The sequence below is a fragment of the Botryllus schlosseri genome, chromosome 10, assembly GCF_051294905.1.
Source record: "Botryllus schlosseri isolate E-star chromosome 10, Bs_hap1, whole genome shotgun sequence".
NCBI lineage: Eukaryota > Metazoa > Chordata > Ascidiacea > Stolidobranchia > Styelidae > Botryllus > Botryllus schlosseri.
Genome location: NC_137245.1, coordinates 23,521,340 through 23,544,781, shown reverse-complemented (window position 1 = coordinate 23,544,781; position 23,442 = coordinate 23,521,340). Strand labels below are relative to the sequence as shown.

The following is a 23,442-nucleotide window of genomic DNA, read 5'->3' as shown; positions in this document are numbered from 1 at the left end:
CACAAAACAGAATTCTCAGCATTTTCGCCCTATTTCACACTGCAAGAATCCCTCTTACAGTAGAAATCATCCAAACATATCTAGTTTAGCCTACAACGTTACATGTCAGTACTGCACAGGAATAATATTTACGTCCCAGCGAAACTGAGAATTCGCCAGACTGCCATCTGGCCAGTGCGTCGACAAATTCCTGGAATGTCAATTGTATATTACCACTAAAAATACCCTTTATTTTCAACCAACTCGTGAACTGGACAATCTCGATAGAAACATGGCATGCAATAGGTATAGGTTACATGTCGTGTAGTAGACCTATAGGCTGAGCTGGAAGCATTTTCCGATTCCTCTTTAATTTATGCGTTTCACCTCTTAATTCAAGTCGACTACAAAGTTTTTATTTAATGATCGTTTTCTATAAATTGCTCTACTGTACTCTGTTTATTTGCAAGCCAGTGAGTGTCTCCCGACACGAAGGTGCTGACTCATGATTCGGGATTCATTTGCAAGAGCCAAGTTAACTACATCGACGTCTTGCCTCTTCGAAGTAACGCACATAATCCACGAGCAAAAGATTTGCATCTTCAGGGGAAATCAAAAGTACATAGCCCTATCCTAAAATTAGTTCTCGCCTAAAACGTATCGCAACGGCAGAGAAGAGACGATGATGTAGAAAACACTGTTATGATTTATGTAAAACGTCATACGCTGGACTTAAAATCCGCTGAAATACTCATTTCAAACGTGCAACGAAGCAAACGAACTTCGGTCATTTATCAGCTTCGGTGAAGACACGTCATGTACTGATCTCTTGTAATCGCTCGAAGAAATGTTGGTAATCCTATAACACGCGAGTAACGAAAACCGTAATAAACACTTGGAATGGTGATTTCATATCGATAACAGTATTGCGAATAATGAGATGCAATGGGAAGATAAATTCAAATGAAGATGTATAAAAATTACCAACTGAGTTTGAAGATTACCATAGCACTACGCTTACGCATGAGTGGCTATCGACCAGGGATATGCAGGCATACCCCCTGATACAGGCCGTACAAATATATGTATCCTATCAAAATGTACGACATAGGAACTTATGAAAATTGGATAGGTTTCCGTTACATTTTAATCTCAAGAAAGCTTCACAGCTTGGTATAATTGTCTTCGTACGTCAAGTCTTCAGGTAGCGGCTTAGAATCGAGATCCTCAGGATTAATGTAGGTGTCATCGGTCTCAAATGCCGGATTCTTCATCGGCTTATCGTGACCGCTTTCGTACTCATGATCGTTTTTCATTTCTGCCATAGCCTCCTTTTGTTTTTCCAAAAGTATAGCTTTATTGACTGGCGGACCTGCGTCGAAAGTAGTCAGTAATATATGCAAGATATCGTACTAATATCAACACGATCCTGCTCACCGAAATAACTGAGAAACACCGGAAGGAATATTAATCCGTGCGCCATTCCCAACAGCGTGCTCACCAGACACATGCGGAAGAAAAATATCTGGATTAGCTGCGACTTAGCGAAGGCGAGCACGACGATTCCCGGTAGGTTTGTCAGTGCCACTCCCGCGAAAACCTGCAAAACAAACCCATCTTTAAACGTCTCCTCCGTCGACGTTCGGACTAATATGTCGTTTGGATTCCATCCAGTGCGATAATGTTGCAGACCAAACTCCGAATGATCAGCTTCGGGATTTTGCCATATCGAATCTTAAGCATACTCACAGCCGGGCCCATAGTTCCCATCGCGTCGATGATTCTTCTCTTTCGTCCCTTCTTGATGCTCAAGGAAAATGACCTCACGACGTGACTTGTGAATTCAACTGACAGGCCGATGGCCTGGACGAAAATAAATTAGGTTAACTGGACTTGGTAAAAGAAAATTTTCGAGGTTACAGCTACATTTGTTATATCCGAATAGAGGGGTTGCGATCACACTGCAGTACCGCAGTAGGCTACCACAGTTTTCTCAAATATGAAGAGATACGTACACTTTTTCGGAGTATTCAAGTTGGTCTTACCTATACCACTTACTAAAGTGACTATGTTTCCAGACTACTATAGTTCTTTTTGGCAACTCCAAGCAGAAAATATTCCTGGGACATGTTTGCATCACGTTAAATTGGCACAACAACTTGCCGAAGAAAACCGCATCACAGTAACTGAACATATTTTCTGAAATGGCGCTTATTTGTAATGAAGTTTTGATGAAGTTGACGTACTTTATTTTGCATCAGTCGCGGGAATGCATCCTGTAGTTTCGAAATACGCCACCTCCGATAAACTGCTAAAATTATGTGACCCCATGACCAAATCTGCTTTTTAAAGCTACTCACCAACGCTGGCTACTTGGAGCAACCTCTGCCAACATGGTGGCCTTTATATATTGCCAGTAAAGTAAAATTACGCCGGCAAGTTACTATGACATTATGCAGTGTGAATATCACGAGAAATTGATATTATGTCTGACATCAAATCAGCATGCTGCGTGTAGTAATACCCTAAAGCTAGGGATGAAATCTCATAAATTGACTGGACTAGTAATAATTTAGATAGGAATTTAGGTAGCAATTCAGATAGCAATTTACCGCGACCAAGTTGATCAGTGATACTGCATTCAAGTCCACGCCCCACAAGGAACATATGGCTGCGGTATCCACGACGATCATCAAGATAGTAAAGGTGGTGATGAATCCTGAGTAGATGTCAAACCCGAGGAGAACAAAGTTGAATATGAAGGTGGGAATAAGGCAGACGCATATTTGGATAATTGTCTCTGGCACCATGGTGAGATACTGCTCGTAGTAGACGTAGTAAATACTGAAATTGAAATAGGAATCGGCTTGCATGCGCTCGTAATCACTCGCGTATCCGAGCGCATTGGATAAAGCAAAGTCCTACACCCGAAGGGGAAGTATGCTTCATCGGGACTGGTTCAAACTGAGGAACATCACCAGTATATGTTTGATCGAAAGATCACACTATTTATTCAGGGTAGGCCGTACCGGATGGGGTGGGGTTCATTCAGTCCCGCCCGATACAAAATTAATGAACAGAACAACAGAAGACAAAACGCTAGCGATTCAGAGTATCGTGTGACAGTTAAAAATTTCGAAGTGTGTGAACCTCAGAAACCGCAGACGAACCTTGATTTGGTAGGTTCTGCACTGTGGACCTTTTTTTAAATTATTACAACTTTCACGTCATTATAACATTGTTGGTGGAAATTATTTCCATTTAAACTTCGGACGACTCTCTGCATGGTGCTGACAGCGAGAAAAAAAGTTCAGAACTAAACGGGCATGCACCCTGCTCTTTTCAAAATTTGTGTTTGCTTTGTTATAAAAGTCTACTCAAAATATCCAGCTTTGCGTTTGTGAGCTTTGCCCGCAATGACAATCATTTATCAATGATTGACATCAACGGAATTGATATAAAGAATGCATAGTTGTCTCCTGCAAAAATTATAGCAGTCGTGCGGGATCTATCTTGATTTGTCGTGTTTATTGTATGATAAGAACCAAATACGCCTGATTGGGGCGTTGGCTACTGATAATTTAATTTTGAGGTAATATCTACAGCAAGCATACACCGACATTGTGTGACGGATTGATATATTGTCTGGTCTAGCCGAGACCATTAAGGCATTCGCTGATATTCCATTGCAAGTCCCCGTCCAAATCGTTGACAAAGCGACGAAAAATATTGATTATCTGGGAATATTATACCATTTGATTGTTCCAGTTGATTAAGTTGTCAGCATTTTGGCATAATTTGGTCTGAGTCCTAGCTAGGCATCGCGGACATTAATATATTACTTTACGGAAATATAGGGTTAGAATTAGCAATTAGCAACCTTTTAAATGGGTTCGCGTTCAAACGATCCAGAACCCTTCAGAGGTTCACACCATCCCTAATTATAAGCATTTATGATCCAACGTCTGGATAACAAACTTTGTCACAGTGTACATTGTAACTCATTCTTCCTTACCTATACGGATACACTTCAAAATCGCTCGAATAATCAGCCGTTTCCAACGACCGTAAAGTAGCGGTCATGTTCTCGGTAAGTTCTCTTGCCCTGCGTAGATTGTCCGTGCATTCAGTTGATTTTATGCAGATACTGTGATACGCCATGAAATAACTCCCGACCACTTCCTCTTGGCCGTCGCTGTTAGGGCGAATCGACACGGCGTCGCCATAAGAAGCGTGGCCTCTGCAAAAGGTGATGTGAAGCAGCGGTTGAGTATCCTTGCGCAAGTTGTGGGAATGCATGTCCATAATTGGATAGGAAACATATAAGTTGGATTCCACTTGACGACCGACTATATAGGGTCTGCCCGTGGATACTAATCAAAAAATATATATTCTACACGATTGAACAAATGCTGTCATGTGTACAGAGAATATCCCAGTACGAACAAATAATAAATTCGATTACAGAGGCGCATATGCAAATTGTATGCGCCTGCATGAAATTCAGAATATCTAAACCTTCACACTTTGTCTGCAGCTGTGGTTCTCAACCGAGGTGCCATTTGGAATGATCAAGGGTTCTGCAACATAATCAACTATTGGAAGATGATACGGCCTCTTACTTTGTTCCGCTTGAACGCGTTGGGAGCGAATTTTTTGTATTTAGAACCAGGTGACGTTGCGGTTCGTCATGAGAAAGGCACTGGCTACCGGCGACTTTGCCGTTTACGACTTAAAATCCGGGAAAACGGGACACAACAAACTGGATACATTGCTTTGACAACGCTATATTCAACCTATGGTTGCATTTAAAACAAAAATAAATTTACAACATTTTTTAAGCCATGACGTCACGAATATTTAATTGTGACGTCATAGTAGATTGACATTGGCAATTGATAATATTGGGTAAATATAGCTCCTTTGACGAAATATATACGTACTATAGCTGTTGAACTGACTATTTTGAGGGTTCCAACCATCCCATATCGTAGTCGTCGGCTCTGTCGGGTGGTAATCGTCCGTAGGCTCATACAACATGTTTTATGGAAAGTATTTACACAATTATGGCATGATTTTACAACTTGAAAAACTAAATTTTTTTTTAAAGGGCCTTTGTTTAAAGCACTGTTTTAAACAACCATTTGTTTTAATGCAACCCTAATTCTACGGTTATTTGAAATGCTGAAACCTTATAAAGTTGATACAGTGCTGGGGTGCCGCGAACTATCTATTCACTGGTTAGCAGCATTACCATCAAAGGACTCTTTCATCAGGAAACCGCACTTAATGTGTAGTACTGACAAATCTACTCAAACCAACTTGTCGTAAGAGCGATATTTATTGTTGCTTACGAAATGCGAAATTTATCCATAATATGGCATGAACAAATAACTTAATGGCACAAAACGCCCGATGGAGAGATAAGTCCCACGTGACAGATCCTGCACCATCGCCTGCAATGGATGATCGGGCTGACTGTTCCTTGTCCAGTTATAAAGCAGTGGTTCTCAAACTTCACTAGATACGTCCCTAGGGTTGCATTTAAACAAACGCGGTGTTTTAGAACACTTTGTTTAAAACATGTTTAAAACAGTGTTTTAAAAAAAGGCCTTTAAAAAAATTATGTTTTTTTAAAGATTTAAAATTATGCCACAATTGTGTAAATACTTTCACTAAAACATGTTGTATGAGCCTACGGACAATTACCACCCGATGTAGCTGACGTATATCGATATGGGATGGTTGGAACCCATTAAATCGTCGTTTCAACATTAATAGTACAGATATTTCGTCAAAGGAGCTATATTTACCCTATATTTTCAATTGTCAATGTCAATCCACCATGACGTCACAATTGAATATTCGTGACGCCATGGCTTAAAAAAAACATGTTTTAAATTAGGGCCTTGTTTTAAACATGTTTGTTTTAAATTCATTTTTGTTTTAAATGCAACCCTACACGCCCCCCTTTATGTTAGTTAAAAATTTCGCGCGACCATTAGCGACGTATCACAAAATGCAACCAGAGTGCCAGCAACTTCAGCGGATAGTTTGATGGCATGGAAGGTTATGATAGTTGATCAGAGAATTCTAAAATTTGAAATTCGAATTATACACAGAGCAATAACTATGAATTGAAGGCAAATCACGCGTGGTGCGAGAAAAGTTTTCAATTTACCGCTGGTTCGCGTCCCCCTTCAGATGCTTTCACGCCAAAAATTCGCTAACGTACCCTTTAGAACACAGCTCTCCTGGATTGTCGATCAAAAACCACGGTAGATATTGCATGAACTGGTCGGGTGTCGGCGCCTGCTGGAACCTGCCAAGGCAATTATTGCAAGTATCTTCTGTGTTCGTTGCAGGACAAAAGTCGTCTTGATCACTCGGATTCGTCACGTTCACGGTGTACCTGTGAATGGTGGCATTAGAACACTGCGGCACATTGATGCGATGTTACCCTCGTATCACCTGCAACAGTCCGATATCCAGTCGTTGTAATCGTCGTACCAGGATGTGGCAGGTGTTGCTATTTTCCAACTGTGATATAATGAGTGGAGTTTCTAACTAAGATATATTTATATTCTGTCTGTCACATATTTAAGCCAAATTTGTTATGTCACGATAATATTTCAAACGAAACTACATATATTCGATATTTGCATCATGACCGTTATATGTACAAGTACACTGTACAATAGGGGTCTTCAAAAATGATTTTTTTTTCTGAAATTGTACTGGCTACTTGATAAAATTGTTAGGTTACCTACTTTAAGCCTACACGCCAAATTTAGTTCAATTCCAGCCAGTAGCCGCATTGCTACAGGAGAACAAAGTTTCTATTAATTAAAGAAAAATAAATTAACACAAATTTCAAAATTTTCTGCTCACCCCATGAAAGTGTTAGGTTGTCTATAGAAACGATGTTCACCTAATTTGGTTCAATTCCAACCAGTAACCGCATTGCTACAGGAGAACAAAGTTTCTATTAATTAAAGAAAAATAAATTAACACAAATTTCAAAATTTTCTGTTCACCCCATGAAAGTGTTAGGTTGTCTATAGAAACCATGTTCACCAAATTTTAATCAATTCAAACCAGTGGAAGCGGAGTTGTTGCCGTCGAAAAATTTTGATTTTAATAAAATATTATTTACGGTGGGCACATTTATAATAAACAATTAAAGAATTGATCACCGTAAATACTATTTATTGATAATCCAACTTTTTCGACGGCAATGACAACGCTTCCACTGGTTTGAATTGATTAAAATTTGGTGAACATGGTTTCTATAGACAACCTAACACTTTCATGGGGTGAACAGAAAATTTTGAAATTTGTGTTAATTTATTTTTCTATAATGAGTAGAAACTTTGTTCTCCTGTAGCAATGCGGTTACTGGTTGGAATTGAACCAAATTAGGTGAACATCGTTTCTATAGACAACCTAACACTTTCATGGGGTGAGCAGAAAATTTTGAAAGTTTTGGTAATTTATTTTTCTATAATAAATAGAAACTTTGTTCTCCTGCAGCAATGCGGCTACAGGCTGGAATTGAACTAAATTTGGTGTGTAGGCTTAAATTAGGTAACCTAACAATTTTATCAAGTAGCCAGCATAATTTGAGAAAAAAAAAGTTATTTTGAAGACCCCTAATGTACAATTGAATAGCATATTCATTCATATTGAAATAAACCCGCTTAGCTTCAGCTGACACTCGACTGTATATCGAAGTTCTGCGCCTCAAAAAGTATATTTACACATATATATGTATGCATTTAGGGCTTTTTCGCAATATCATCGGTATCCGGGGGAAATATAGAGGCTGGTGTTGCAACCCGTAGGCCTGGGCAGTGTGCACCTCTCTTTTCAAGGATAAGTCAGAAAAATGGCTATCGCAAATTGATTAGGTGTGCGCAGCTGACGAGACATAATAAGAGGAGAACGAGTTTACTGTCAACTCAAACTTACTATTCGGGTTCTTGCGACGCATACGTTATCTGCTGAGTCAAGGAGTAGGGATCGCATCCGGCGTAACTGCATACTAGATTGCCGCCTCGCGGATCGGAGAAATTGTAAGCGCCTACGTGAAATGGGAGCACAATCAGCACATGTATACTTCTACCGTTACTAAAAATTCCAAATTTATTGCAAACGCTATGTACGTGCTGGCTGATTTGCCTATAGACCTGATGCAAATACCGTTTCAAATAAGGGAATAAATCGCGGGACAGAGGTGATTAATGGAAAACGGAAATGTACAGGTTTTCGCAACAAATCCTTCATGAGAGCATTATTAGAGTAGGGCATGGTATGCTGGTCCCATTGCCCATTGCCCCCACGAATTTCGCTTATACCAGCCAACAAGGTAACTACCATAATTTCATTCCCGAGTCATAAGCAAGGTCAAAAAGGCTTGAATTCAATGAAAGACAGTTTTCACGTCCCATCGATATGAGAGAAATGACGACAGCACGAAACATAAATACCAATGGCTTGCGAGGAATTGCTCTCGATAATAATCTACTACGCGTGTAAATAAATCATTTATACCGATCACGGTAAATATTATCAAATCTCCGTAAGAGTAAACGTTTCCTGACGTTTCGTTTAATCTGGGACACGGTCATAGTCTTAGCGAGAACCAATCGAACGACATTCACGTCGAAAAATCATGTATATACGCACCCCTGGTGACAAAGTAAACGGGAACTCCCACCGACAAATATTTCTCCATGTAGTCGAAGTATTCGAGCACGTAAGAATCAAGAGGCACGGACAGGTCTTGATCTAATCCCACCGTCATATTTGACGCCACGTAGAGCGACCAGCAGAACAAAGCCAAGAATCCGAGGAGCTGCAAAACGAATCGGTGACTGATCGATTCGCGCTAGATAAACAGACCGCACGTACCACAATGACTCGAATGATGTTGTTCATCAGCGCCGGTCCGTAGTAGTCCTTGAAGGCATCCTGTAATCGCGTCGGTGCCGGTTTCGGAGTGGATTCCGATTTTATGCAGCAAAGGAGGTCTGTTCTGTTATTCTATAAGAGGATGTTAGAAAGTGTAACTGTGAAAGTGTAACGCATCATTTTGCATTTCATTTCAAAGACTACTACTCCAAATCTTTTCGACACCTTCCTATTTTTTCGTTGTATCGCAGTCTTGAGGTGTTTTGAAATGATGAAGCTGTCCATAAAATGATACAGTCCAATTTGGGGTTGTGTTTTTTTTTTATTTTATTTATTTTCAACTTAAGACCTTGGTAGATTTCACACTCTATTTAACGTCCACTTGCGAATGAATATAACTTCATTAGTTACAGCACGAGCTTTCGCAGCGTCGCTCCTTCATCCGGTGTCGAAGCGAATGTAACGTAAAAAGAGCAACGCAAAAAGATTTTCAATTTGAACATATGCATATTATGAGATCATTCCCATTCCCTTTAAAACCGGATGAAGGAGCTGCGCTCCTAAACCTCGTTTAACTGTGGACGTTAAATAAAGCGTGAAAGCTACCAAGGTATTACGTTTATATATATATCGTCTGCTATCGGCGGAACAAAGCACTATTTTCAACTAATATTCGCAATATCATCTTTCGGCGCTAAAATCCCATTACATGCAGTTGTCTTTTGTTTATCAATTTGGATTTGATGATGTGCAAACACATTATAGCCTTGCCATTTCAATGTTCGTTACGGGACTATTTCCATTTACTGGTCTCAGTCATTGATCGAAAAAATTTCAAATAAACTATGGTGTTTCTTGTGAGATATAACCAGAATGACTCTTGGTACGTCCCGGACGTGTAATTCGTGTCAGATTGAAGTAATTGACGGGCGGACTTGTGCCATTTTTCGAAACCGATCGCTTGACAATATGATCATCGTATATCACTGACATCGCGACCACGGAAACGGTTTTTACATGACAGCTTTGGTATCAGACGTCAAACGCACCACTACGCCTAAATTCACGAATTTAGCATTTTTCAACAGTTTCATCTATCCAACCACCCTCCGTTTAAAGTAAAGCAGTACTTGTAAAGCAGTACTTTCGATGATAATTTAAGCATATGTATAGGCCTACTGTTTTTCAGTGTATACTGCAATCTTATTTGAGTCGAATTCAATTGATGCTTCTAGCGATATCAAGGCCTAGGTGAGAACATTATGTATTAATAGTTCGGATGTTAGACAAATAGAATGACGGCCGATATATATTCAGCACTGTTCCTGGTTTCGGATAAATCGTGTAACTAGACATTTTGGTCGCAACTCGCAAGTCGCGTTGCATCTGTAGCAATGTTCGCGCCACGGAGAAAATGAGATTTCTAAAGGCTATAAGACAGTCATTCACCTCCTGTCTCCTGGCATCCAGCGTCATCACCGCCACAAAGACAGAAACTTGCAGGAGAAAATCAATCAGAATCGCGAGTGCGGCACACGCCGCGAATTGCTGCACCGCGGGCATGTCGGAAATGCAACCGAGGAAAAACGCGACGGATTCGGTCAGCGAACATAGCAGCATGCTGGGCGCGACTTCGCCAAGAACCCTTCCCACTTGCGCTTCCAAATCCTCACCGGGCCTCCTTCTGTCGCGCTGCCCGAAAATCGAAAATTTATATCAATTCCCGTGTTTCCCTAACCATGATTTCTGGTCGTTTACCTGGAATTCAAGTGTCAAGATGAAGACATTATCAGCTCCAATCGCCAGTACCAGAAACGGTACTACTTCGATAACGATTAACGACGTTGCTATTCCAACGTACCCATAAAACCCGATGCTCGCAAACACACTCCCAAGAATGACCAGTATACCAACGAAGCCCAGCGTCACCTTTGAATCGACCTGGTAACGACATGTGGTGCATATCAATATTGATCGCCCCATCACATTGTCAGCAGCCATCAAATTAATGACCGCGCCGACATTGCAATGTCTATCAAGCAAAGAAAACAACAGCATTTATTGGCTGATATTGTCACGACGTTGTAATGTATACGAACACGTACAGATACAAGCTGCGCGCCCGAATGATTTACTGTGCAATCGAATGCCGATATTGCAGCAAGAAATGTCTAACGACCGACACACGCTCTTACGTAACATGGGCTCGTCTTATAAAGGCATTATTTGCGCTGTGTGCAGTGAAGTCATGAACTATCAGTACCAACAAACCCGGAGTTCACAATAATGCTGCCGTGAAAATTAATCGATAACCCAATGCTTGTTAGCTATCATAACCGGATACAAGTTTTATTAGATTTTGTTACGTAATCTGAGCAATACTCACCGGCACTCGTCTCAACGAAGTGTAAGTCCCAAGTCCAATTGTGATATAAAGAAATATGGCGATGTAGCTGCCTGCGAATATGATCAAATCCGCCTGGCTTTGGCGCACCAGCTCATCTTCAATCGATCTCTGGTAAATTGAAAACGTGATCCGCGTGATGAAATGATGTAAATTCAAAATTAAAATCATTAATGGGAAAGTCTGCACATATTCTGACGTATGTTCATTTCGACATCCTCCTATCTATTGATTACATCGCATTGTATATTGGGTATCTTAATCAACTAGTTCTCAACCATTTTGGTGGATATACAAGGCTAAATCTCCTCATCCAAAGAACATGTTGCTGGATCAGTGAAGGTCAGCTTTTCCGACCATTTTCTACGCCAGTGCTAAGTGACTATCCCCAGTATTCAGCGAGCAAAACGGGGGGTTACCGACTAAAAATGGACTTCATAATAAGCACTGGCCAGCATTGCTTGCTTCATGGACATGAGCAATGAAAAAAAAACATACAATGAAATCGCATTTTGAAAAGGGGTGCTGCAACCGAGTGATAGTGCCTATCTTATGATATTGATTGATACAGAAAGGGAAATAGCGATCTCCACTTCAGCGCCATGACTTATACCTCTGAGAAATAGGCGTATGTGAAATTTTCGTTCCCCCAATTTTGAATGATGTTCAGAAATTCTGCCTCCCAAGCCGTTGCCATTTCGAATTCGAGAGAATTTCTGGGGACGTTGTTGACTATGAACGAGAGAAGAACAGCTTTCGCTTTATGATATTCGTCCTCCTGAATATCATAAGTTGTATTCTTAGCAAGATCATTAACGGAAGAGGAATATAATGCAATACATACCTCATACCCTCCCAATGCGACATACGGAAACACTGGCCCACCATAGTCACCCAAGCAACTCTGAGCTAACCCGGTAGTATCCTGAACTGAACTTGGGGCTCTGAATCAAAGTACATCTTCTGTTTTACATCTCCCTATAAGTAAATTCAGCTCTGGGTATGAGAGTGTTAGCCTCTGTACTCGAATAGTGGGCGAAAATGAGGATGTTAACTCACGAACACCCGCAACACATATCTAATATAGTTTACAGCCGGCTGACTCACGAATAGGGATATCTCAAACGTTCAATTTGCAGAGAACTATATACCTGTGCGATGACGTGCCAATGCGGGGTGAATAAAGATGTACTTACTGGACGCAATAGTGGAAATGATCGCGATAGTCTTGCGTAAAGTTAATCCTCTGGACCTCGTCGTAGAAGTACACGACTTTGTCAAGTTTTTCTACTTCATTTTGCCAATAATTCCACACGGACAGTATGGTACAGTTCGTGTTGTCAGGTTCTAGCGGCTTGAAACAGATGTCCTTCACAAAGATTAAATAAGCGTACAGCGTCGTAGGTGTGAGTCTCTATCAATATTTCGTAACATACTTACATTCAGAGTAATATAGTCGCGACCAAATCTCTCTTGTGCGCCTTCGAAGGGCACCTTGACATATCTTATTTTGTTTTGTAGTTCCAAGATTTCCAACAATCTTCCTCTGCCTAGTATTGCAGAATAATTCATAGTAGGGCCGGTCCACGACTGGTGAGAATACGTGTCCCCTTCGAGATCGTCGCGCAGTTTCAAAATGACTTGGTTGGTGCGGTAGAACGGCGCGAAATTTTCGTCGAAAAAATCCTTCTCCATTCTGACCTTCGAGCCCTCGGACGACCACAATTGGATAGGGTCGGTGGTAAGCTCCACTAAAACAATGCCGGCTGTTAGGACGCCCACAAGGACCGTCGCCACCAGAATCACCCATCCCGGGTGTCTCGCGACGAAGGTGCCCCACGTGCGGAAAGATTTGGATATGAACGCCTGGCTCGTTTTCCCCCAATTCTCGAAGCAGCTGATATCCTTTTCGTCTACCAGCGACCTTTCTTCCATCTGTTCGAATTTAACATTATGATATTCGGAGGGTTTGCTTCAAGTAGCGCTGCGCTTAAATGCGACGTGGTTTTAAACACAATGTCGAACACTTGTTTTCAAACACATCTTACACAGGGAAGCCGTAGCGCAGTTGGTTAAAGGGGCACTGCGCTCCAAAAAATGATGTGGTATCAAATTAAAGGGAAAAACGAAGAAAAAAATTTGGCCGCAGCCATTTCCTTCAGAACGCCACCGTAATGGAGCTGCAATTTATCGAAATTTCCACAGGACCTTCACGCTCCAGCTGTCACGACTGCGCGTCATTCCTTAACCCGTTACATGGCACGATGTCTTCGCCGTCGCACTTGCTCGACGCGATTAGGCAGTCACGGAGAGAACGAACTTTAGATAGTTGTTGACATATTCCATAACATCGGCTTAAAACTATCTAAAGTTCGTTCTCTGCGTGACTGCCTAATAGCGTCGAACAAGTGCGGCGGTGAAGACATCGTGCCATGTAACGGTGTCATGTGGAAATTACAATAAATTGCAGCTCCATTACGGTGGCGTTCTGAGGGAAATGGCGGCGCCCAATTTTATTTTTCGTTTTGGTCTTCAATTTGAGACCACATCATTTTTAGAGCGCAGTGCCCCTTTGAGCACCAGCTCAATTACATCGAGCCGAGCTTTAAGTCGACAGCAAAAGAGCCGATGAAGCGCGCCTGACATAGACTGCCTGAGAGAGGGCAAGAAAATGACAGACCCGGAGAAATGCTTTGAACTGTACAAAAGTTGTCATGTCGTGGAGCGCAAAGCCTTCAACACGCTAAAAGCACCACTGATGTGTATGATGATAACAATAATAAAAAACACATCTTACAGAAAACCCTTGAAAGTTTTTGCTTATAATTTCAAATTTTGTATAATACGTCTGGAGTCCGGAAATCTATAAATACACGCAAAATTTCTCCACTTCCTGATGCTCCCAAAGTAATCGGGGTATAACGTGACCCACGACGTAGGCAGGAGAGGTGGGCGCTCTTTCGAATAGCGAATTTTGACATTTTGAGGTCAAGAACTGTGTTTTCCGCCTTATTTGAAAGTCATAATGTACCGATGGTTTTTAAATTTTAAGTTCGGGCGATGTTTTAGGCATGGTTGTTAAAACAACTATGTAGTCACTGTATAAACGAAATTCGTGCATTTCACCGATTTTTACACTAGCGAAGGGTGGAAATTAGGTAAAAGGCACTTTCTGATACGAAATTTTGATTTCGCACCAATTGCAATGAAAACGCGCCAACCACCAATTCATCCTGATCCTGTACATTTCTAGACAGAGTGGATTCCGTTCCCGTGCACCGCCCCAAGAATAGACCCCACTATATATACTCCTGGGATATATCTGATTAAGGATTGGTGTATGTGACTCGTTTCACCCATTTGAATGAGACCAGATTTGCACCCTCGTATATGATGGATTCATCTATTTATACCCTATAAGTATGCGCAGTCCCATTGAATAATAGGTGTAAACACCATATTGTATGGTATTAAAATGGTGGATACACCTCCACCCATACGCTCTGGATAATACACTTATTCTCCACCCATGCATTTCAAGTGTAGTTACCAAGCATGACTAGGCCTATATCCCGAACGATCACAGCAATATACAAAACAATTACTGTTGGTATTTGGTTTGTGTCGAGAGATCTACTGTATAGGTAGCTTATTGCCCCATTTACGCACTGCATATACAGTAGATCACTTACCGCTCGCCTGCCTTCATTAAGCAACACTGTTTGCGGTCGATTTTTCTTCAATAGAAACCAAACCAGAAGATAGATGACAAAGGCACTCGTCAGACAGCAGTAGATAATTATCGCGATGACCAGCATGCCCTCTTTATCTCCGATCTCAAACGGTGGTTCCGGGGTGGGAATAGGGGGCGCCACGGGACAGGTCAGGGGGCAATCTGTGCAACTGCATGGGTTGGAGTCGTTGGAGGGCTTTTCGGCGCAGCTGTATACCCGACTTGAATGCGCCACGAAGGGTTCTGGTGCTGAAATAAGCGGGCTGAGCTGAGTTGAAACATATTGGACTGGTCTCATAGGCCTATGCCCTCACTTCATTTTGTATGGATTTGTTGCTGATTGCACGGTTATACTTGTAACATGACACCAGATGTGGTCAAAGTAGTCAGCGTTGCTAGTCAAGAAGAACTGGCAGTAACGCCGTACATTTCTACTCAGGTATACAAGTATAGAAGTACAGCGACACAGACAAGACATGTCAAAACTATTTCAGATAGAGGTATAAATGACAGGCCCGACAAGCACTCTAGTTAGTTAGGGATACCACGTCCTCTTTTAAGAGGATTTGTCCTCTTTTTTCGCAATCCGTACTCTCGATTTTTTTAGAGTTAGGCAACTAGAGACGACTAAAAAAGGTCAATTCACCACCATGTACAAAAGAACTACCGCGGAGGTTAACTAAAAAAATGGTTAACCCAACAGAAACTGTCCGTGGAAACCCAGATTTAGTATACTGACGCGGTAAATTTACCTACTTTTTTAATCGATCAGCATTATCTGTATAAATTTCCCATTTTTATGTCTCTTATTGTACCTTGGAAAAAAGTGTCCGCTTTTTCGGGTCTTTCAACATGGTACCCCAAATCAGTCGTTTGAAAGGTAGATTTGGTCGAGGGCTCGCAAGAGTTGTTCAAAAATAACTTTTTTCCGGATTCCAGCCATTCACTGATTAAATTGTTAGGTTACCCTTTAAAATGCTATACAACAAATTTGGTTCAATTCGAACTAATATAAGCCGCCGCATAGCCAATCTAAAATTTTAATTTATCATGAAAAATTGACAAAGAAAATTAAAATTTTTCTGTCAACCCCATGAAATTATTGAGCTGTCTTCAAAAACGATGCAAAAAAAATTTGACTCAATTCCAACGCGTAGATACCGAAGTTATTAGAGTTTTTCATTCATAATTCTGGTATACTCCACCGTCAATGCTATTTTTGCATATCCAGAACTTTCAACTGCAATATCTCCGCTTCTACGGGTTGGAACTGAGTCAAATTTGTTTTGCATCGTTTTTGAAGACAACTCAACAATTTATGGGGTTGACAAAATGTTTTGTTTTTTTTTATTTCAATTTCTCATAATAAATTTAAAATTTTAATTGACTCTGCGGCGGCTTATACTGGTTCGAATTAAACCAAATTTGTTGTACAGCATTTTTAAGGGTAACCTGACAATTTAATTACTGAATGGCTGGAATCCGGAAAAAAGTTATTTTTGAACAGCCCTCGCATGATTTATATACATTATACTGTTTATCTGAGATGGCCACTTTCGAACTTATATTTGAGTACTCGGAAAAAGTAGCAGTATACTTCGTTACTGACCACCTTTTAATATAGCGAGCCTGACATGTTATAAAATGGAAATCCTGTTTCGACGTGGTGGACTACGGCGCATCACAGCACGGGTGGGCAAACCACAGCCCAGGTAGCCGCATGCGGGCCGCGACAACATTCTGTGCTGACCGCCAAAATCTCAAGAAACGTGATCAAAAATATTGATCAAATACGTATAATAAACACATGATTCCGACAGTGACTTGATTAAACATGTTCCTAATGAATACTACCATGTTATTGATAAGTCTTATGATAGTATTTTTTATTGCTGGGGCAATATCCGAATATTGAAGATGAATGTTTTGGAGGTTGTTTTGCTGTTGCTTATTAAACAAAATATTAGGTGCTTATCAGCTGTTGGTCTTTTGCACCGCGATAAATAATTACGTACGAAGAAATGCGTCAGGGTCAGTAAATATCACACGTCGAAGGTAATGCAAAATGTACGACTGATTAATGAATCCGCTACTGCAATTTGGTGCACTACTTTAAACCCGAAATCCCAATCATAAACACAATTCATCAAATTTTAAGATGTCGAATAAAGTCTACTTTGGGACAATAGCAAATTATGTTGACATCCTCGTCACGAAAGAAAGTAAAGAATAAGGCAAGTTTTACATAGTAACACAGTACGATATTCCTGACAAGAGTCAAAACTTCAGTCATACAGGCGCAAACAATATGGCGCTGACGATATATGCGTTGTTGTCACTGCACGATGCATTCATGCAATAGGCAACGGTGTATGTTCTTGCGCTCGACGAATGCACGGTGCTGTCGTATTGGCGTTCATATAATCTGTCATCCGTCCGCGTGTCTTATAGTGGAATGATTATAACTACAGCACCGGTACCAGTCACTAACAATCCGACGAATTGGACGTAACCGTCAATGAATAGTAAGCCCCCGTTCGAATGGAGTTGAACCCGTCCCATGCTGAGCATGACTGGAGTTTAAGTTTGAGAAGCGTTCACGAATACGGGCATTCATACCATAACCAGCATCGTAACTGCCGCACCCCAAACCCCCCAATTGGGGGGGGCCCGAGCTCAAAGGGGGCCCAAAATTATTTCGTGAATTAGCATAAATCATAAAGTATTTTTTGAAAATTTATGCCAACTTTTCAAATTTTTTTCGCGCTGCGCGCGAATTCAAGAAGCCATTTATCTTTATTATTGGGTACTAGGCCATTACCGCGCTACGACCCACCAAGACCTACAATCAGGTTTTAGGCCATATAACATGCGACTCCAAGAAGTGTGCCAGAACGATCGGCACCGAGAAAACCTTGGCCGAAAAGGTGTATGCCTTTATGCTGACCGAAGACTGCGTTCTATATATAAAATACACATGGGTTTAATTGTACATAGGCGCCTAAATGACTGACGCCGAATGTACCTGTCTTTGCAATCTGAACCTCACAAGACAAATACCATCCCGCTGGGAAAAAATTTATGCCAGTGAAGAAATACCAATTTGAAATCGTGGGCGTCTCTTAGTTTAGAAGCCTACGTTTGGGCGATTCTATATGTTTTGATATAGCAGACAGGAAGTCACGAAATAACATCATGCAACGAAGTCATATCAACGGGTCCGCCCGCCAAAAGATGTTTAAATATTATTTACGGGTCATCCCGTTTTCAAGACACTTCACTCAGCTCTACCGGTAAATCTAATTACGTGAGTAGGGAGGAAAATAAATTGATAGCATAATAAATATGCAATCGCCGATCTGATTGACCGATTTTATCATAAATTACCAAAAATTTTCGCGCTTCGCGCTGGCTCACAATGCAGTACAGATGATTTCGTGACAAACGCGAACAACGTGATGGGGGGGTCGTTTTATCACCCTATGGGAGCCCAAGACCCACGTTTTTGGGGGCCTGACGAGGTGCTGTTTCCTTCCTGCCAACGGGTATACGCCTGAAGATGTTTAATTATTAATGGAGTGGTCCTACCTTTTCAAACACACCTCACTCAGCTCTACCGGCAAATCTGATTACGTGAGCAGAGAGAAGATAAAAATTCATAACAATATAGGCAATTTCCGATCATACTGACCGATTCAATCATGAATTCTATAACCCTATGGGGGGCCCAAGACCAAAGTTTTGGGGGGGGCTGACGAAGTGCTGTTACGGCCCTGACCATAACTATTACCCAAAATGGCGGAAGCGTATACTTCTTGCTTTCGCAATGTCCTGGTTACATATTTATGTATCTCCCTTTGGCAATAGGCAATTTGTTAGTGTGTAAATGCGAACTAGAAGGGATCTGCCAAGTATGTGGTTATTCACTTAATGCCATTGATGACTACGCCGATCCCCGGCTACATAATGAAGCAGGAGACACAATCAGCGGCGTAACAAATGCACCCTTTCCCCAGTCTAAATTTTATACTTGCATTGTGCATTCTGATGTAATTTGTGTTCACCTCGTACTCCTCAATTTTCAGTCAGGCAACGGATATGGAATCTATTATCATTTATAAAGTAATAACTAATAACTCACGTTCAGGTGGATCCGTTGTGTTGTCATAAAGATTATACACGATGTCCAACGGAGCGAATCCATTGGCTGTACTACCAATAAACGCGAGCCACCTTTCTACGGTGCAGTCCTCCCCACTGTAACCACCACACATTAAATCTAATGCAAGCCCTGTTGGTAAGAATGAGTGATGTCAATAAAGTCAAATGTAGAAACATTATAGTTTCATTATTGATGTGTCCAGGGATTTTTAGAAATCCCTGAAAGTACCATGCATTAGTTCAACGTTAAGGCGTACCGTTCGTTTGGGGGTATGTGACACTCTTGCAAGAGTCGTGTATATCTACAGCGTAGCTTCTTTTCCAGAAAGCAGTGTATTCCAGTGATAAATTTCCCATGAAGCGCGTGACGTTGACAAAGGTCGATTGATTCGGTGAGCACGTGTTCTGATACGAAAATTAGGCGTTATTCGAACCCTGAAGACTAGACTTCATAATCTAAATCTTTTCACGGTAAATATTCATCGATTCAAAATACGACAAGAATCCCAATTAGATAGGAAGGAGTGGTGCTGTTCATTAATCGAATTCCCCACTCCGTCAATAAAGCATTACACACTTTCCCGGATTCCAGCCATTCACTGATTAAATTGTCAGGTTACCCTAAAAAACGCTGCACACCAAGTTTGGTTCAATTCTAACAAGTATAAGTCACAGCAGAGCCAATTAACACTGGTAGAAGCGAAGTTATTTCAGTTTTTCGTTGATAATTCTCAGATTATCCACCAATCACGGATAATCCGAGAATTATCAACGAAAAACTCAAATAACTCTGCTTCTACTGGTCGGAATCGAGTCAAATTTGTTTTCCATCTTTTTTGAAGACAACTCTACAATTTCATGGGGTTGACAGTAAAATCTGAATTTTTTTTTTATTTTTTCCTAATAAATTAAAACTGGCTACTTGGCTACTTGTTATAGAATTGAACCAAATTTGGTGTGCCGCGTTTTTTTTGGGGGGTAACCTGATAATTTGCTCAGTTAATGGCTGAAATCCGGAAAAAAGTTATTTTTGAACAACCCTATAACGTAAACTGATGTGTAAGAAATAACCTACAGACGTATATCAAGAAATGGGGACGCGAAGCAGCGGCGTGATTCAGCGCTGACCGGACCAAGTCAGGCAGTCAAAGACCGATAAGAAATTTTCGCTAGCCACGGCGAAGATCGCACTGTATGGCGTGATAGATAACAAGAAGACACCACAGACCAGAATTTGACCAGATTTTCATAATGCGCAACTAGTACTGGAATTAGTAATAGAACTATTCAGAGTACAAAACTCGCGACTAGAACTAGAACTAACGACATTTAAAAGTTCGCATCTAACTAACCAGATTTAATTGCGACGCCACTCATCAATTTCGTTGAGCTAAGAAAAATTGGAGATAGAATAAGCATTATTTACTAGTTTTTCGGTAAATAAATTGTTTTTAAATAGGCAATATTAGAACTAGAACTAGAACTAAAATTATGAACATTACAACATTCATAACCGTGGCGCGAACGGCAATAGGCGATAGGCGCCAAAAATTGCTCAATAAACAACTGATCTAGAACTACCAAAAAAACAGTAGCTATAGCTGACTTCCAAATAACTATAGGTAGCTTGTACACTTGTACAGGTCTGCCGCAGACCGTTTGGAACGCACCTCGCAAATCATATTACGAAAGTTTGCCGCACAGCTCGGGCACCTCTGCAGCAGAAGATTAGAGCCCTTGAACTCCTCTATCATGGAATCCAGCTGCGCGGGCGCACAGCAAGCGAACACTTCGGATCCGTCATCCGGAACTAGTAGCGGACACGTTTCTCTCAGCTTTGCTACGAAGCCCGGCTGAGACGCGTATGAGGGGGCGGGTACATTATTTTTGCAAGGGACGTTCCCTGAAAATATCAAAAAGGTAAGAAAGATAATATCTATCATAATAGCCAGCAATACATAGAATGTATAGGCTATACTGAAACCACAAATAGAACAAATCATAATATAGCCCGACGGAGAATCGCTTCACCGATGATAACGACTCGATGTCACACTTTGCAAGAAATATCGGTAGCGTCCATTTAAGGTAAAAAGTCATCGGCAATTTTCGTCACTTAACACCATGATAGAAGGGAGTCAAATAACTACGGTATTCTGTTACCGCTATATGCTTCGAATATATTTCTTACAGGTGCCCTGTCCAGATGCACCCATTCAAGTTCACTTCATGTCCAAGAATAGCAATCGCTGTAAAGCAGTTCAAATAAGTGTCCCGAAGTTTTGGAAATGCACCTCAAGTAATATGCCATATCGACTGAATATATGGGGCTTATCGGTATCTGCTCAAAATCCGATATCGGTCGGGCTATAAATAATAATAAAAAGTCCTAGTTAGCAACCACGCAGATACGATATTGAAACTAAAATGCAAGGCCTCTATAGTTAACTTGCTATCTTGACATATGAAAACATATAGCTGCAATTGTTCAGCATGTTGAAATTCAAATCACAGAGATTTGTTGCTACCAATCAAATCGCCTCGTATACTAGTTATAATTTCACCTCATTGTACTGACCGATTTCGGCCATTTGAACGGGCTATATCAGGGCCTTACGGTACATAGTCAGAAGACGGCGAAATGGAGAGCGTCGCGCGATCGTAGGAAAATGACGATATGTGAATATAGGAGTAATCGCTGATGACCGCGTTACAGACGGTGTCAAAGTGCTGATGGCTTTAACTAAACGTTCATTATAGATTTGGTTTGTAACTCAGTTCCTATTTGTATAGACGTAATTTCTTTTTAATTTGGACAGTTGGTGGATTTGGCTTCCAAGTACGCTTCTTCTATTTTATTTTTTTAACTACCGCAACATTTTTTACAGCCAGACTGTTTAGAGTCAAGTGTACCTGTTTGATGCTGGTGTGATCAGACTAGATGACCTTCACGGTCTTATCGATCATTCCTATCTAATACCGAATACTATGCTTTCATATTTTCTGTACCACCACCACTGCCGTGTTTTATGTATTTTGGTTGGATGAAAATAAAGGCTCTCTCTCTCTCTCTCTTAATATGTGTGTAGGCAACTGTTATGTCCGCTCGGGATACTTGCAAGAGCTTTCGGCCACGTATGGAGGCATGCTATGCAACAGGGGTCGGCAGCCCTTTGTGCCAAAATGTCAGTAAATGTCAAAATATTATACGAACTGGCGTGTCAACCATTTTTACTTTTGTCATATTTAGCGATTCAAGCAAGGAATCCCAATAACCACTTATCTGCAGCTGACATCGTTTACTCCAGTGACTCTTAAAGTATATTGGTCGCGTAGGCTATATATTTGGGTCGCAACGATATTACACCATACGAGAGTAGGTTGACGCTCTTTCGTAATTGCTGACACGGTTGATCTCGTTTCTGTAGATTACGCATATCTTTAAAAATGACTTCCGATATATATATTGGGGAGGGGGTCCCCACATTATAATCAAGAAAACACGTTCCAGTAAATTGCGCGAAACGCGTAAACATTTTTCACGATCAATAAAATCTGCTCCAAACTACTCTTATTTTATATTGATTTAGCCTGCAAAACGATTTTGGGTCGTATACGAGCTTTGTATACATTTTAAAAACGTCTCTTTCAATCGTGCTAAACACTGTTATAATATGTCGGGTGCGTCAAACCATTTGACGTGCAATGAAAAATCATCGCGCGTGCCACAAACGGCATGCGTGCCGGGGTTGCCAACCCCTGTTATACAATATGTAGGTAACGACTACCGACACAGGTCTAAAGCGCCAATTGATACGCGACACTTACCTCTAAGGGCAGGGTTCGGCAAAGTGGGATTTTCGCCGCATTCTCCATAGAAAACACACCATCCTTCAGCATTTGTATCGCACATTGAGCATGAGATCTATTAAGAAAAAACATGTACGACTGCTGCTTGTTACCTTTATGAAATGTGTATACGAGATAAGCTCATAATTCGACGTGAACTGGTGATGCCGAGTATTTCAAGCTGCATTTCAAAATCAAGTATTATCCAAGATCGTTTTACATGTGCACGTCGCAATGAGTGAAATATTAAATTTTCGAATTGATCTTACCCATAATGAAGATATCAGTAAAAATAGTCTAACGGCGTAAAAACTCATCATATCCTCGTGCAATCAATGTGTTTCGATGAAATCATCCACGTAGGTCAAGGAGTAATAAATTAGAATCTGTAAAAAGAAGTTAT

General features: G+C 40.9%; 1 protein-coding gene across 1 annotated transcript; it reads right to left on the bottom strand.

Annotated features, from left to right (window-relative positions):
* Positions 1 to 665: 665 nt before the first annotated feature.
* Positions 666 to 23,431, bottom strand: LOC145448487 (NPC1-like intracellular cholesterol transporter 1). The gene is made up of 23 exons (XM_080326877.1): positions 23,309 to 23,431; positions 23,019 to 23,115; positions 20,861 to 21,093; positions 19,448 to 19,595; positions 19,171 to 19,320; positions 14,989 to 15,278; positions 12,737 to 13,231; positions 12,493 to 12,665; positions 12,141 to 12,240; positions 11,910 to 12,074; positions 11,279 to 11,407; positions 10,651 to 10,833; positions 10,342 to 10,584; positions 8,893 to 9,024; positions 8,668 to 8,836; positions 7,951 to 8,062; positions 6,451 to 6,519; positions 6,215 to 6,391; positions 3,995 to 4,219; positions 2,592 to 2,823; positions 1,729 to 1,842; positions 1,417 to 1,579; positions 666 to 1,351 (listed from the first exon to the last, which is right to left on the bottom strand). Exons 1-23 carry the CDS (start codon positions 23,357 to 23,359, stop codon positions 1,143 to 1,145), a joined length of 4,059 nt encoding a protein of 1,352 aa, XP_080183003.1. The 5' UTR covers positions 23,360 to 23,431; the 3' UTR covers positions 666 to 1,142.
* Positions 23,432 to 23,442: the final 11 nt, after the last annotated feature.